We start from the raw sequence: 16,641 nt of genomic DNA on the forward strand, positions 1-16,641 counted from the left end.
AATTTATAAACTGTTACCAATTAGTAGAAACCATGTCAAAATAATTTTAAAGTTATTAATTAACATTAATAAGCCAAAGTTGTAGAAGCCAGTTTGTAGCAATTGTAGAATAGTTGACTATTACCCTACTCAAAATCTGACAAGTCAAGTACCTGCTTTGAGATTAAATGTCTTTGATGTTGAATTTACGATCATATCTGCCTCTTCTTTGGTGATATCTCCAAAGGCCACTTGGAAGATGATGGGACCAATCATCATTTCATGCATTCCTACATCTGGGCTAAACCCAGTCCCATAGAAGACTGAGAAGAAAAATGGAGTCCATCACCAAGTTGGCAACAGCAAGAACAACTTATATCACACACTCCTCACACTTGCTCTTCTCATACTTCTTCCCCCGCTCTGTGACTTCCGGCCCTTAACCAGCCCTGACTCTAAGCCCCAGTGATGGTCCATTTCTGAAAAAGGATTATAACATATAATACATATTGGGGTGCCTGAGTGGTTCAGTCAGTTAAGCATCTGGCTCTTGATTTTGGCTCAGGTCATGATCTCATGGTTGGTGAGTTCAAGGCCCGCATCGCACTCTGCTCTGTGCACAGCCTGCTTGGGATTCTCTCTCTCTCCCTCACTCTCTGCCCCTCTTCTGCTCACACTGTCTCTGTCAAAACAAAGAAATAAACTTTAAATATATATACGTATAATAAATATATAAAATATATATTTATATATAAATATATATAAATAGTATATATTATATAAATATAATATATATAACATAATACGTATCAAACATGACTTCTGTTGCTGGCCAGGGTGAAATCAGGCCCCCTAGCATCTATTTCACTCATGATTTACAATTGAAAATGCAGGATAAATACAAAAAAGCCACTAACTGAGAACTGAAAAGTAAACAGTAGGCAGACTGGGGGAAGAAGTCAGTACTTGAAGAAGCCACCTGGAAGGGGAGGGGGAGTTTCTCATTTTATTTTGTTTTGAAATATTTCCTCTTTTCTCTCCCAGCACTGGCCCAAGGTGGCCCAGTTGCAGAACTACGCTATGAGAATTTCTGTCTTTGTGGCCAGAGGATTAGGAGAAAGGGTCCCTATGAGCTAAAGAGTATGAGAAGTAATCATCATGGTTGTCCATAATTTTTCTTTTTTAATTCAGGCCCTGACTCAAGGTGGGCCCAGTCACAGAACTCCACCGTGGTACCACAGGGAGCATTCTGTATTTCTGTCCAGAAGAATCCGGAGAAAGGGCCCTTATGGTCTGAAAAGTGTGTATGTATGGGCAATACCTGAGGCGCTCGCTCTCTCTCTCTCTTTCTCTCTCCTTCTTTCTCTCCCTCTCTCTCTCTCTCCACTTTGCCTACAAGGGAAATCTTACCATGAAAAATTATGAGGCAACCCAACAGGCAGCTTACACTCCCAGAGACGCTGTCTTTCTGGCCAGAGGATCTAGAAAATGGGCTCCCTTGAGCCAGAGAGTGCAGGAGTCCCAGACACGTGACAGGTGGAGAAGGAAGCCCCTATTTTGTGTGTGAAGTGTGATAAATCCTGAACTCACACAGAGCTGCAAGTGTGGGAGCAGACCCAAGCAGCATAACAAAGGCTTTGAGAACTAAATTAACATTGGAACTGCTACCCACACAGAAGATGAGACAGAACCTTAGAGTGAACTGAACGGACTGTCTGCTAGAACAGACAAAATGATCACCATTTTCCAGAGGATTTTTTTTGTTTTTGTTTTGTTTTGCTTTTTGGGAGACAGAGAGAGACAGAACATGAGCAGAGGAGGGGCAGAGAGAGAGACACGTAGAATCTGAAGCAGGCTACAGGCTCTGAGCTGTCAGCACAGAGCCTGATGCAGGGCTTGAACCCACAAGCTGTTGAGATCATGACCTGAGCCAAAGTAGGATGCTTAACCGACTGAGCTAACCAGGTGCCCCAGAGGATTTTAACAGGACCCAAGTTTCACAGCATAACACTTAAAATGCCCAGTCTACAATCCAAAATTGTTTGGCATCCAAAGAACCAAGCAAATGTGATGAGTTCTCAAGGATAAAGACAATCAATTTCAGATGCTAATCTCAAGATGATCCAGATGTTGGAATTATCAGACCAAGACTTTAAAGCATCTGCTATAACTATGCTCCCTGAGGTCAAAGTAAACATAGTTGAATGCATGGAAATGATTTGGCATGAATGGAAAAAATAGGGGCCCTGCAGAGAAATATAAACTATTTTTAAAAAGAACCAAATGGACATGTTAGAGCTTAAAAATACAGTATCTGAAGTAAAAAAATTCACTGGATGGCTAGTGGACAGAGCAAAGAGTCCATGAACTTGGAAGTGGATCAATAGAAATTATCCAATGTGAAGAACAGAGAGAGAAAAGAGATTTTAAAAAAAGAAAAAAAAAAAAAGAGATCCTGGGGCGCTGTGGAATGCTATCAAAACACTTCACATTCTTGTTATCGGGGCACTGGAGAGAGATCAGTGTGGTAAAATAATTGAAGAAGAGACTGAAAAATTCCCAAATTTGATGGGAAACATACACATTCAGAATCAAGAAGCCTCAGCAAACTCCAAACAGAATAAACTCGAATATAGCAACAGCAAATTTGACAGAGGAGAAGCATTTGGTTGGTACTGTCTCTTTAAATCTATCTGTTTGAGAAAACATGCCACATCATCCTTAGAAAATAGTAGCCTTATTACTACTTAAAAATTCATTGTACAGATTATATAATTTAGCCTACCTACTCTTTCACTTTAGGTCACATAAACACAGCCAGTGTGTTACATGCTCAGGTGTATGGGATATAATTTAATATCTTCTTTATCAGTAATTGATTCTTTCATAAAAAACATCACTACCATCTTTCATTGAATAGTTACTTAGCAACTAGAAATAATTTCTCATTTAAAAGCTTTACTGAACCTTGTTCATCTTCAGCCTTGGGAATTTTGTCACTGACGAAATTTCCATTAGTCCTTCTGGCGAATTCATCTGAAAATGCCTGGAAATACAAAGACAGTTTTGACCACTACAATCCTCAGTAGATGAATAAATGTGATTCATCAGGGCTTTTGATCTTGCATGCACACATACTCAGGAGAGAACAACTCTCAAAGTGTTATTTTCATAATAGATTTTTAAAACTATGAAAATAATACATATAACTCTGTTTCTACAAATGCATTCTAGGAAAACTATTAAATATGTAAACAAAGATATAAATATAAGCATATTCATTACATGCTATTTATAACAGAGAAAATATAAAACAGTTTACAATCCAACAGGGAAATGGTTAAATAAATTTTAGTATATCCATGTGTTGGAATATTTAGTAGCCATTTCAACGTTTATTTATTTTTGGGACAGAGAGAGACAGAGCATGAACGGGGGAGGGGCAGAGAGAGAGGGAGTCACAGAATCGGAAACAGGCTCCAGGCTCTGAGCCATCAACCCAGAGCCCGACGCGGGGCTCGAACTCACGGACCGCGAGATCGTGACCTGGCTGAAGTCGGACGCTTAACCGACTGCGCCACCCAGGCGCCCCTTAGTAGCCATTTCAAATCTCATTTTCAGGGGCGTCTAGGTGGCTCAGTCGGTTAAGCGTCCGACTATTGATTTCAGCTCAGGTCATGATCTCACAGTTCAGTTCATGAGTTTGAGCCCTACATTGGGCTCTGTGCTGACAGTACAGGGCCTGCTTGAGATTGTCTTTCTCCCTCTCTCCCTCTGCCCCTCCCCTACTTGCACTCACTCACTCTCTCTCTCTCTAATTAAAAAAAAAAGGGGGCGCCTGGGTGGCACAGTCGGTTAAGCGTCCGACTTCAGCCAGGTCACGATCTCGCGGTCTGTGAGTTCGAGCCCCGCGTCAGGCTCTGGGCTGATGGCTCGGAGCCTGGAGCCTGTTTCCGATTCTGTGTCTCCCTCTCTCTCTGCCCCTCCCCCGTTCATGCTCTCTCTCTCTATCCCAAAAATAAAAATAAACGTTGAAAAAAAAAATTAAAAAAAAAAAAAAGTACACATGTATAAAAGAAGGCCAGGATGGGGCGCCTGGGTGGCACAGTCGGTTAAGCGTCCGACTTCAGCCAGGTCACGATCTCGCGGTCTGTGAGTTCGAGCCCCGCGTCAGGCTCTGGGCTGATGGCTCGGAGCCTGGAGCCTGTTTCCGATTCTGTGTCTCCCTCTCTCTCTGCCCCTCCCCCATTCATGCTCTGTCTCTCTCTGTCCCAAAAATAAATAAATGTTGAAAAAAAAAAATTAAAAAAAAAAAAAAGAAGGCCAGGATGAAATTGAACTAAAAGAATGAATACATTTTGTATGGTTCAAATTTTCTACAATGAATATGTGTTGTTTTCATAATCAGTGAGAGCAGGTATCTTGCCAGTTGTTAAAAAAACCCGTAGTATTATGAGAAAGATAGTCACATGGACAGAAATACTTTATTTTTTAACTTCTTATTTGTACCAGGAGAGGAACCACTAGGGGAGTAGTCCTCTCTGGGATAAGAGGCTGGTGTATGTATTCTAGAGTTAGTGAGCCTGTGAATTCCGTTTCTTTTCCTGTTAGTGACACCATCAAATCATCACTTTATTTCTCCTTTTAAACAAGCAGGAGAGGGGCGCCTGGGTGGCGCAGTCGGTTGAGCGTCCGACTTCAGCCAGGTCGCGATCTCGCGGTCCGTGAGTTCGAGCCCCGCGTCGGGCTCTGGGCTGATGGCTCAGAGCCTGGAGCCTGTTTCCGATTCTGTGTCTCCCTCTCTCTCTGCCCCTCCCCCGTTCATGCTCTGTCTCTCTCTGTCCCAAAAATAAAATAAAAAAACGTTGAAAAAAAAAAAAAAAAAAAAAAAAAAAAAAAAAACAAGCAGGAGAGATTTTTTTTTTGGGAAAAAAAATGAGTAACTTTTTTGCTAAAAGACTGATACAGTAGCTGGAGGGGGCCAGGGAAGACTATAGAGCCAGGGTCTCAGGCTCATGGGCTTCTAGGGAAGCTCCATGTGTAAAGGTGAACAGCCAGTTGAAAGACTTTCTACAATCGAAGGGGGTTCTGGTATTTCTAGGTCCAAATCTTCTACTCACATGGGGGTGTGCTGAGTTCATTCTAACCCCACCTTTTAGTTGTATCTCATCCTGACATTCTCCTCATGTTATTTACAGGACTACAACTGTTTTTTCTCCTATTTAGAGGACTACAACTTTTATATTATGTATTAAGATTTCCATGTTTATATGGAAGGGAATCCTATAGATTAAAAGAGGATTAAGGGATGTCAGCTCCACTGCAATATATGGGCCTTATTTGGATTCTGATTAAAACAAACAAGCTATAAAAACAAAATAAGGCCTTTATGAGACAATTGGAAATCTGAACATCGATTTGGGAATTGCTAAAATAATGAAATGATTTTCAATTTATTTTATGTGTGAAATAGCACTGTGGCCATGTTACCTTTCAAAAAGAATCCTATTGTTTAAAATAAAATAAACACTGAATTGTTTATGGATAAAGTTATGTCTAGGATTTGCTCGAGAGACAAATACCATATGATTTCACTCATATGTGGAATTTAGGGGGAAAAAAGATGAACACATGGGAAGAGGGGGCGGGAAGAGAGGGAAACAAACCACAAGAGACTCTTAAGGATAGTCAACAAAAGGACGGTTGAGGGAGGGAGGTGATGGGGGGAAGGGCTAGATGGGTGATGGGTATACTAAGGAGGGCATTTGTTGTGATGAGCGCTGGGTGCTGTATGTAAGTGATGAACCCCTAAATTCAATTCCTGAAACCAATATTTCACTTTATGGTAACTAAAATTTAAATTAAAAAGATAAATAAATAAAAAGAAAAAAATAACATAGGAAGAGGGGAAATAAATAGAGATAGAAATGAAACATATTGGCCAGAGGTTGATAATTGTAATTGATGAGTGATGGGTACAGGGAATTCATTATACTATTTTGTCTACTTTCATTAATGCTTAAAAATTTCCTTAATAAGAAGTTAAATTTTTTTCCATATCCATAAATTTGCTTGAAATTTGCTGTGCTACAACTATTATATAAAGTATAGTGTGTCTACACTATTACTTTACCTTCCCATGTATGGGAAATACATGGAAAAAACAACCTAAAAGACCAAGAAGACATTTGAGAACATGAGGGCTCAGCTGTCAAAACAGCCAGAAGTTAGTGAGATTGTACCTGAATATTTCCATGATCACTCGGGTGCAGCAGAAAGTAAACCTCTTGTAAAGTTGTCAGTTGAGTCTTGCTACTAAATTTTAACACTTCTGAAATGATTAATTCAGCAAAAATGGTTTTAGGAAACCCCAAATTTCCTGTTCCTATGGCTGGAAATGCAATTGATTTCAAGGATAAGCTCTCAGTGATTTCCAAACATTTTCTGATTATGTCTCCCATGATCTGAAAGGCACAAAGCACAACTTTATGCATCTTTCCTAGAATTGGGAGTCAGAACAAAAAGGACAAAAATTTAGCAACTTTGACTGTGATCTCTGTCTACTGCTCCGCTTTCAACAGAGGTGAAGGGCAGTCAAAAAAAGGAAAGAAGAGTATAGGAGCTGATGAGGAAAAGAAAAAGAGAACGTCACAGGCCCTCCAAAAAGATCCAAACTTACTCAGCAATGAAGATAAGAAGCAGGGCAAAAACTGTTCTAATCCTTCATCCTCTTCCATTCTCCATGCCCTCGCCTTGCTATCCCCACTGAGGACGTGCCATTTTCCATACCTCTTAAATGAGCCCCAATAATGACTGGGCGCTATAAGCAATGTATATTATTAACCAGTCTTCAGAAGTCAGCTAGGGCTAAAACAAAACAAAACAAAACAAAACAAAACAAAACAAAACAAAACAAAACAAACAGCCCTAATGATAGAACCTGCTGAGAATGTGACAGAGAGGCAAGCTACATTACCCTAAGAGGAGGGTCCAGAGGGCTACCCAATTTCCTAGAGAACCTAACTCCTGGCCCACCTTGTATGAAGATGTGCTGTCATCTCTCCAGTTTGGAGCCACCACGTGAAGCACACGGCGGCAGTGCAGACTGTGTCCGCTGGTTTGGAGAACTGTGCCCATGCCAACAATTGCCATTTGTCCAACAATGTTCAATTCCTCCTGGAGCTTTGGCCCAGCTTTTGCCAGGAGGGCCTGAGAAAGGGGCCCTCTATTAAGCTCAAGATCCATGGGAATGGAGTTGACAAGAACATCAGCCTTAAAGAGAAAGCCAACAATTTGTCTCAGATGCTAACAAAAAGCATTCATCAAGGAGGACTACGTTTGAGCCACGTGCTTGGCACGATGAGGGGGAAACTAAGATGATTGATTTCAGAGGTTGAAATGCCATCCAAGGCAAAGGGTTACTAGAAGCTTATTTAATTAACACTCTAGGACAACAGAGAGCTGTCAAAAAGCAATATATAAATAGTATGGGGTCACTGAAGCAGCGCAGAGGAAGTGACTTCCGGGGTCTAGAAAATGGGAATCCCTGCAGCAGGCAGAGGAAGACAGGACAGTCATCTGGGAGGGGGCCAGCATGAACATAAGCCCGGTACGTTTGAGCTGTGAGCAGATTGGTTGGACCTGATAGAGACTTTCTAAATCAGGCTAGATTAAGGCACCAAGAGAAGACAGGAGAGGGAATGTGACCAAGCGATGTTCACAGCTGCCCCGCATGGGTCACTGAGGAGTAACGTGGCTCACCCTGGTTCAGCGCCATTGACAAGATTCCTGTCCTCTGCCTGCATCAAATATTCTAATTTTTCTGTATCTGCCCTCTGTAAATTTGACAGGAAATTAACCTTAGATTTGCCAAAATATGACAGGTATAAAGGCACTGAAAAAGTATAAATGTGTAAGTGGTGAGGATAAGTGTAAAGGTAAGATCTTCCTGTGGGTTTTCACATTTACCGGAGACCTAGCGATCTGAATACACTTGCAGTCCCCACGGTTAACTGGCCAATCGCTGTTAGTAAATGCCTCAATGAAGCAGCCCAGTTTTCTGAGGAAACCGGTTTTGAGGCCGGGAGGGCAGGCATGGGATTCTTTCCCTCCATCCTAATCTTCCTTTGGCAACAGGCTAACTGGAGTCACAGCACCTTGGTGGGTGTTCTGTAGGTAGGGACACTCACCGTAGCACTCTGCACATCCCCTTTCACCAGCAGGAGCCTCAGATTTCCCTGGGACAATGACATTTGTCCGTTTCCATGAACTGTTATCAAGCTGGGCTGGACTGCTGCGGGTAAACTGGGCAGCGAAGCGGCAACAGACAGGGAGTCTTCAAATACAGTTTTCACTGTCTCTGCAAAGGCCTCCACAGCCTTCTCTGCTGTATCCACAAGGTAAATCTCTTTCAAGGTATTTCCATCCTGGTTAAGCTGGAAGTTTTTCTTGATAGCCAAAACAATAGTCTTCACACACCGGGCTAAGGGAAAGCCAAAGACTCCAGAGCTGATAGCAGGGATGGCTATGGATCGGTACTTGTATTTTGCAGCCAAATGGAGACTTTCTTCTATAGCTTTCTTTAACTGGAGCACACACTTCAGGGCCTCATCTCCCTTCCACTTGGGCCCCACGGCATGAATCACATGCCGGTATGGGAGCTTTCCTGCTTTGGAGATGACGGCATGGCCAGGGGGGATCTTGCCCATCTTCTTCGCTATCTGGTCACAGTCTGCTTGGAGCTCAGGGCCAGCCGCTTTAGAAAGAGCAGCCGCTAGGCCGCCAGAGAGCTTCAGGTCCTCATTTGCAGTGCTCACCACCACTTCCACAGGAAACTGTGTCAAGTCGCCCCGTTGCACAATCAGAGAGACTCCAGGGGCCAGCTCTGCCCGAGAAGAGCACTTCTGTCCATCAGTGCCACCTCCCTCCTTCTTCCCTCCATTCTCCTGTAGTTCAATGAAACATCCAAATAACCGTTTGACTTCACTTTTATAATACTGTGCTTTCTCCTGGAAGAACTGGCTGACTCCTGGCTTATCAATATGGATGCTTTCAACACAGATGGATTCCCAGGCTTGCTTGATGATGTGCATGCCGTCCAGGACTTTAGCCTTTGGGCCAATTAGTAAAATGCCTTTTTTTTTATTCTCAGCATTGAAAATTACTTGAACATTTGTCTTCTTTATCTTTTGCCAGAATGGCTTTTTTTCTATCTTCAAATAATCAATGATTATGGAAGGCTCTATTTCAACCAATCTCTCTATTTTCGTGTGTTCTTCCACAAAGTCAAAAAGCAAGCTATGGGTTTCATTCACTTCTCTCACACAGCCTGCAATGATAACCTCAGCTTTGGTTCCTGAAGTTAACTCATCGATTATTACAGTCTTTGACGAGGAATTATGTTTCTTACGCAATCTGCGAGTGAGCCCTTTCCATTTCTTGCCATTAAGAATGTCCTTGTCCTCAATGTCTATGCGCTTAGAACTTAAGGCACTGACCATTTGCTTTTCAGCATCTAATAGGACTTCAGAGAAATAGCTGGTTAGAAGAACAGCTGTACCCTCTAGCTCATAAACAGCAAGAATTTTCTGTGCTATAAAAAGAGACTTAGAGAATTCTGCACAGTCTACTTTTTGCAAAAATTGGAAAATCTCAGGGGGAAGCTGGATGTTTTTTTGAGCCATGGTGTACATTTTTTTCTGTATTTCACACTTTGCTTTATACACATCTGTGCGGAGTCCTTTGAAGCTCATGTGTTGAGAAGCTTCATCATAAGACATCTCCATCTCTGGGCACTCAGTGTGGAGACGCTCCAGGATGCCACTGTGACACAAAAGAGAATACCTTCCTGGAGCAATGGCCACTTTTTCCTTTACACTTTGCTCTTCTTTTTTAATTTTTTGAGTTGTACTTTCTATTAATTCCTTGATTTGTGGCTCAATGTTCTGTACATCCTCTGATTTCCCCACTAAGGTTACAACCCCCATAAGTGTATCAAATTCAGTCAAAATCCTGTCGTCTTCTAAACTATTTTTTATGGTGTCCCACACTATGGGATCCACTTTCAATGGGGTGACTTTATATTTAGACCTGATGCTAGAGAATGCTGTGGAAACATCTTTCTGCCAAGTCCTGATCCTTAGTCTACCTAGACTGAATAATGTGGTTGCAGGTCTGATGGTAACTTCACCACTGAGTTCGGACCACATTAGTTCAGAGTGACAACGCCTCACTTCATCATTTATCTCATCCATCAGATGGTGCTTTTTCTTCAAGAATCTCCATAAGGGAAGATCTAACGATTCTCTGAATGGTGCTGGAAGCTTAATCAGAGGTTTCTCCTTTCCGTACAAGGCCGTGCCCAAAGAGGCATAGTACGGAAACACAGAGAGCGGCATGTTATGGAGGTCAAGTTTCTTGGTCGTGATGGTGTGTAACACTTAAAAGGAAAGAAACAAATAAAGTAATCCCAGAGTAATGTATTTCAAGTGAAAAAAAAAATCTTTTCTATTAGAGAAAAAAAAGCCTAGTGTTTGTAGAACTTTGATATTATAACATGCTATTAAAAAGCATGTTATTATCCTCAAATATAAATAGATTTGTATTAATACTGCATAGGTATCCCTTGTTTAATGGAATACTTTCCAACCAAGATCACCCTATGGTGAAATTCTGCTAAGCAAATTCTATCTTCTTTTTATTTTATTTTATTTTATTTTATTTTATTTTATTTTATTTTATTTTATTTTATTTTTAAGTAATCTCTACACCCGTCGTAGGTCTCAAACTTACAGCCCTGAGATCAAGAGTCACGTGCCCCACTGAGTGAGCCAGCCAGGCACCCCTCTATTTTCTGTTTTCTGGTAACACTGATATATCACCACCAGATTAACAAATAGATAAGAATTTGTTCACAAGTATGGGGGCAATGTTTGGTCCCAGTGTAAAGAATGTTATGGTGCTGAAAGCAAAACTCATGTAAGAATCATGCTATTTGCTGCTTCTTATACAGTCTCACAATTTTAGGCTTCATAGATGATTTAGATTCCGTTAAAACCTCTAAGGGGGGAGCATAATAATAATTACCATAGCTTACCATGTGTCAGACACCATTTTAAGTGCTTTACATATATGTATTTATTTAATCCTCACAATAACCCTTTGAGATAGAGACACTATTATTATCATCCCTATTTACAAATGATAAAACTGAGGCTAGGAAAGGTTAGAGAACTCAAATAGGGTCATCTAATATTAGTATTATCTGAGGTAAGATTTGAGCCAGTGTCTAACTCTCAAGCCAATGCTCCTGCTCCTTTACCAGGGGTTCCAAAGAGGATCACCTCCTAGTCATTAGAAAGCCCAACCCCAAGGATTCTGATTCAGTAGGTTCTGAACCTCCCCTTGTCCCTGCTATGACCCCCTCTCCTGCCACTTCTACTGGGACAGTTCCTAGGGTGGGATGTGTGTGTGTGTGTGTGTGTGTGTGTGTGTGTGTGTGTGTGTGTGTGTGTATGGGCGGGTACTCTTCTTCCCAAAGCCCCTCTTCATTTTGTGTTAGTTATTAGATGGGCACAAGAGGTCTAAAACGGAAGGGAATTAGAATGAACTCCAGTAACAAGTTGAATTAAAATAGCATCCTTGTAGAAAGGTGTTAAAAATAATTTCCCCTTGTGCATGATTGTCTCTTAGGCCTGGAGCCAGACATCATGAAAAGGATGTGGCCTTCAGAGGTCATTACACATAATATGAACTTCCCAACATGGCTTTGTGCAGGATCCAAGCCTGGGCAGGATCACTAACGTGATCAAAAAGACAAGAAATAACAAGCATTGGCAAGGATGTGGAGAAAAAGGAACCTTCATGTACTGTTGGTAGGAATGTAAATTGGTGAAGCCAATGTGGAAAACAGTATTGAGATTCCTCAAAACATAAAACATAGAAAGACCAGACAGTCCAGTAATTCTACTACTGGGTATTTACTGAAACCAAACAAACAAACAAAAAAAACCCCTACTAATTAAAAAGATACATGTACCACTATGTTTATGGCAGCATTATTTACAATAGCCAAGATATGGAAACAACCTAAGTTGACTGACAGATGAATGGATTAAGAAGATGTGATTATACACACACACACACACACACACACACACACACACACACGATGGAATATTAATTAGCCGTAAAAAACAATGAGCTCTTGCCATTTGTGACAACACGGACGGACCTAGAGGGTATTGTGCTAAGTGAAATAAGTCAGAGAAAGACAAATACCATATGATTTCACTTTTATGTAGAATCTAAAAAACAAAACAAATGGGAGCACCTAGGTGGCTCATGTCATGATCTCATGGTTTGTGAATTGGAGCCCCACATCAGGCTCTCTTCTGTCCCCCTCTCTCTGCCCCTCCCTTGCTTGTACTCTCCCAAAAATAAATAAATACTTGAAAAACAAAACAAATGAACAAACAAGCAGACCCATAAATACAGAGAACAAAAAACTGATGATTGCCAAGGGGAAGTGGGTTGGAGGATGGGCAAAATGGATAAAGGGGAGTGGGAGATACATTCCAGCTATGGAATCAGTAAGTCACAGGGATGAAAGGTATAGCATAGGGAATGCAGTCAGTGATATTGTGATAGCCCTGTATGGTGACAGTAGCTACACCATACAGTGAGCAGAGGGTAAGGTATAGAGTTGTTGAATCCCTATGTTGAACATCTAAACCTAATGTAACATAGTGTGTCAACTATATTTCAATAAAAAATATATTTAAAATAATAAAGTAATTTTCCCAAGATCACAAAGCTAATAAGCATCAAAGCCAGGATCTGTCTGACCCAAAAATCATCACAGATGACTCCTTATTGTGGCTTAAATTCTCCACCCTGTTTCCTTCTCTGTACAAGAAAAAGTAACTATATGTAAGTTATTACTAGGATTCAGTGAAATACTGTGATAGAAAATACAGCAAAAGATCTCACCTATAACAGGTATTCAATAAGAGTTCCTTCTCTTAAGGGGCGCCTGGATGGCTTGGTTAGGCATCCAACTCTTGGTTTTGACTCAGGCCATGATCTCATGGTTCATGAGTTGGACTTTGTGCTGGCAATGCAGAGCCTGCTTGGAATTCTTGGTCTCTGCCCCTCCCTGCTCACTCTCTCTCTCAAAACAAATAAATAAACATTTTTTTAAGTCTGGAACAGTTCCCCTCTCCTTAAAAAAAAAAAAAGAGTTCCTTTCCTTAAGATTTTGTGAATCAGGCTTTGTAAAATTGAACAAAATAATTTTAGAGTAAGTGCCTTACTTATTCCTCTTAAATAATCTGCATAAAATGTAGACTGCTAAATAAATTATCCTTTTAATCCAGCTTTAGCTACAGTTTGCTTCGTTACTAATAACCTGTTGTAAGTGGTGAGATGGCCCATAAGAAAAATTAATGGTATAGGTGAGCGGGAGATTAGGAAAGAGTGGAGAATTTAAGAGCATAGATTAGGGTCCAGTCTAGCCATGTTCAAACCCTGGCTCTATCACGTACTAGCTGTGTAACCTTGGTCAAGTTATTTGACGTTTCTCTGCTGCAGTTTCTCATTTGTAAAATAGGAATCACAGTAATAGCAATGCCCATAAAGCAGTGCCTGTGAATGTATTTTGTAGCACCTTGCAGAGTAATGCAAATGTAAGTCATCATCATGAGAAGGAGCAGCCAGAGAAAGAAAGGGAAGATCAGTATATCTCAGACCACAGAGAACACAGAGTTTGTGGGTTCAGAGGAAAAGGCATGGTCAACACAGTCAGACAGCATCAAGAGGTCAGGGTGAAGGGGAACCTCTGAGAGTACCCTGCTGTTCACAGATGCAGCTCTGCATAAAGTAACCCAGGTTAAGCAGTTCCTGTTATTAGCCATACAGAATGTAATGTAGACATTCTGAGGACACAGTCAACTGCCCAAGCCTTCAAGAGGTTGGAAGCCCCACCATAAACTGGGAAGTTAACTTCTAGAGTAGACAGCTGTTAATCTCAAGCCCAGGCTCAGGGAGATTTAAAGAAATTGTGACAGAAGCTCCTCTTTTGTCCCCTTGTCCAAGGAATACGAGGACTTTCATTCCATTTTAATCTAAACCATACCTTCACCCGTTTCCCTAACTCATCAAAGCCCAAGGGAGCTTCCTTCCCCTATGCTCATGAAGCAGTTTATCTTCAGTGAGTGGAATACCACGTGATCCTGTCTCATGCTCCCCCTGGTAATCCCAAACTCACTGTTCCTTCTTTCCCTAAAATGTCTGACCCCCTAATTCCTACTCCTCAGCCTTCACCTCTGAACATCAAGTGGAATCTCTGCGCTGACTTTGCACATGCCTCGGAAAACTGGCAATCTAATATCCACAAAACCCTCAGAAGTGTTTCCCTGAGATTCAGCTGGACATGGTTTTCACAGGGTTGCTGCAAAGAACTATCCAGCAGGCATCCAATGGATGCCACTAACCACCCCTATTAATTTCTGAATGATGATACTGACAGGTGAAAGGGAAGTAGTGATACTTTATAGGAACTGTATGTGTTTCTGAGCATTTCTTTACCTAATCTTGTGGAAATTAACTTGAAAATTTCTACCAAGTATACAGCTAAAACACAGATCACCTCTTCTTTAATACAGTATTTCAAAGATTCTAAGAATTATGTATTTTCCATTATAGGTAGAGACTCATGAGAGAATCTCCTTATGTCTTCAGCATTGCTTCTCTAATGTTTAAATCACTGGGCCCATTAACTGTGATATCCCAGATGAATGGGATTACTAATTGGATTTCCAATGAAATTTATGAATAAAAAATAACATGCATCAGAACTCAACTGATAACTATTAAGATCCGCTAAAATGGTTTAGATTATGTCAGGTAGGTTTATAATGTCAAGCTCATAGACATTACCTTTTTTGTCAAAAAACTCAATCAGAGCTGAACTCTCTTCAGGCAAACATTGAATCCTGGCAATTCTTCCTCCTCCATTTAGAGGATTTTCAAATAAACATTTCAAATTATAGTCATCAGCCCCAGGTGGCAGGTTTTCAACCCTGATTGTTTTTGTCACTTCCAGAAGTCGTGGAGAAAGTTGAAGTTGTTTCACTGAATGGTGCCTGGCACAATCATCAACAAATTTCACAGCATCTACAAATCAAAATTAATCGATCAATCAGAAAATTATGATTATATCTTTATATTATACGGAAGAAACTGTCTGAATATTAGTTGAGATAAAGGAGATAGCTAAACACTCAATTTTTAGATGCAATATTTTATTTTTATATGAGGATTTACATACTTAAAACTCCTGGTCTCTGAACAGCGATACACATATGAATGTTTTACCTGGATTACTGCCACTGAGCTGTGTCCCTGCTTCCAGTTACAGCCCTCCCCCACCCCACTTGACATCCTACCCCTACAATACAAATCTGTCTACAATACAAATCATCTCATTTCACTTCTTTCTCAAGTCCTACAATGGCTCCCCATTACCTGTAGGCAGCAAGCGTCAGTTCACACTCCTCAGCTAGGCTAAAAATGCCCTTGTTTGGCTATTTGAGTCTAAACTAATTTCCAAACATCACCTCTGGTTATTCTCTGCCATTCATTTTATTTTCCATACTGCCAAAAAACCTAGTCATTATTTTGAAAACCCCATTCCCTTTTGCCTCCATATATACAATTTCCTATGCCTGAAATGCCCTTCTCTGATTTAAAAAAAATATCCGGGGCGCCTGGGTGGCGCAGTCGGTTAAGCGTCCGACTTCAGCCAGGTCACAATCTCGAGGTCCGTGAGTTCGAGCCCCGCGTCAGGCTCTGGGCTGATGGCTCGGAGCCTGGAGCCTATTTCTGATTCTGTGTCTCCCTCTCTCTCTGCCCCTCCCCCGTTCATGCTCTGTCTCTCTCTGTCCCAAAAATAAATAAACGTTGAAAAAAAAAATATCCTTGTCCTATTCCTCCTTCAGGACTCAGCCTGATTATCTCTTTGAAATTCATAGATATTGACGGTGGACCCACAATGTGACAGGTACTCTGCTAGGATCTGGGGATAAAGAAATGAGTGTAACAAGTCCTTGAAAGTTCACCACCTAGGAGGGAAGGAATCTTGAAACCAAACAAAGGACCTATTGTAGGATCAGATGAGGCAGGAAGACAAATACAGGGAATCCCGCAAGGATCCCCAGAGAAAGTGGATGCTGATCTGAATTCTGAAAGATAAAGAAGAGATTAGCAGACAGATAAGGGGAGGAAACATTTCAGGCAGAGAGAAGAGCAGTGGCAGGAAACAACAGTGTACCAGGGACCCGGCAGACTGGGATCACTGGAGTATAAACTTCATAGGCAAGCAAGGCAAAACCAAGCCACCTTGTTTGGGTTCCCCTTCCTCCCATTCCCCACAGCCTGCTGCTCATGGCTTCACCTCTTGCATCTGCCATTTTTCATTTACATATGGGTCTCCAACTCCATATGAGGTCCTCAAAGAGCAGGAACCAAGAATTATTCATCTCTGTACCCATAGCACCTAGCCTGGCACATAGTAGATATTTAAGAGTTTTGATTAATGAACAAAAGCAGGGCCATTTAGTTTTACCTTTATAAGAAATAATTATAAATTTGATATAAGAATAG

At 41.1% G+C, this 16,641-nt stretch overlaps 1 protein-coding gene across 4 annotated transcripts in view; it reads right to left on the bottom strand.

The window, feature by feature from the left end:
* PARP14 (poly(ADP-ribose) polymerase family member 14) overlaps positions 1-16,641 on the bottom strand; it is a 46,030-nt gene that overhangs the window by 17,078 nt on the left and 12,311 nt on the right. For 3 of the 4 annotated variants that reach the window (XM_047874809.1, XM_047874811.1, XM_047874812.1), the window contains 6 exons: positions 14,917-15,153; positions 8,169-10,417; positions 7,015-7,251; positions 6,222-6,443; positions 2,947-3,025; positions 153-302 (listed from right to left, as the gene is read on the bottom strand). In XM_047874809.1, coding sequence (XP_047730765.1) covers positions 153-302; positions 2,947-3,025; positions 6,222-6,443; positions 7,015-7,251; positions 8,169-10,417; positions 14,917-15,153 — 3,174 coding nt within the window. The remainder of the gene's footprint in view (positions 1-152; positions 303-2,946; positions 3,026-6,221; positions 6,444-7,014; positions 7,252-8,168; positions 10,418-14,916; positions 15,154-16,641) is intronic. The other variant, XM_047874810.1, reaches the window with a different exon arrangement.

This window comes from Prionailurus viverrinus, chromosome C2, assembly GCF_022837055.1.
Source record: "Prionailurus viverrinus isolate Anna chromosome C2, UM_Priviv_1.0, whole genome shotgun sequence".
In the NCBI taxonomy this organism is placed as follows: Eukaryota; Metazoa; Chordata; class Mammalia; order Carnivora; family Felidae; genus Prionailurus; species Prionailurus viverrinus.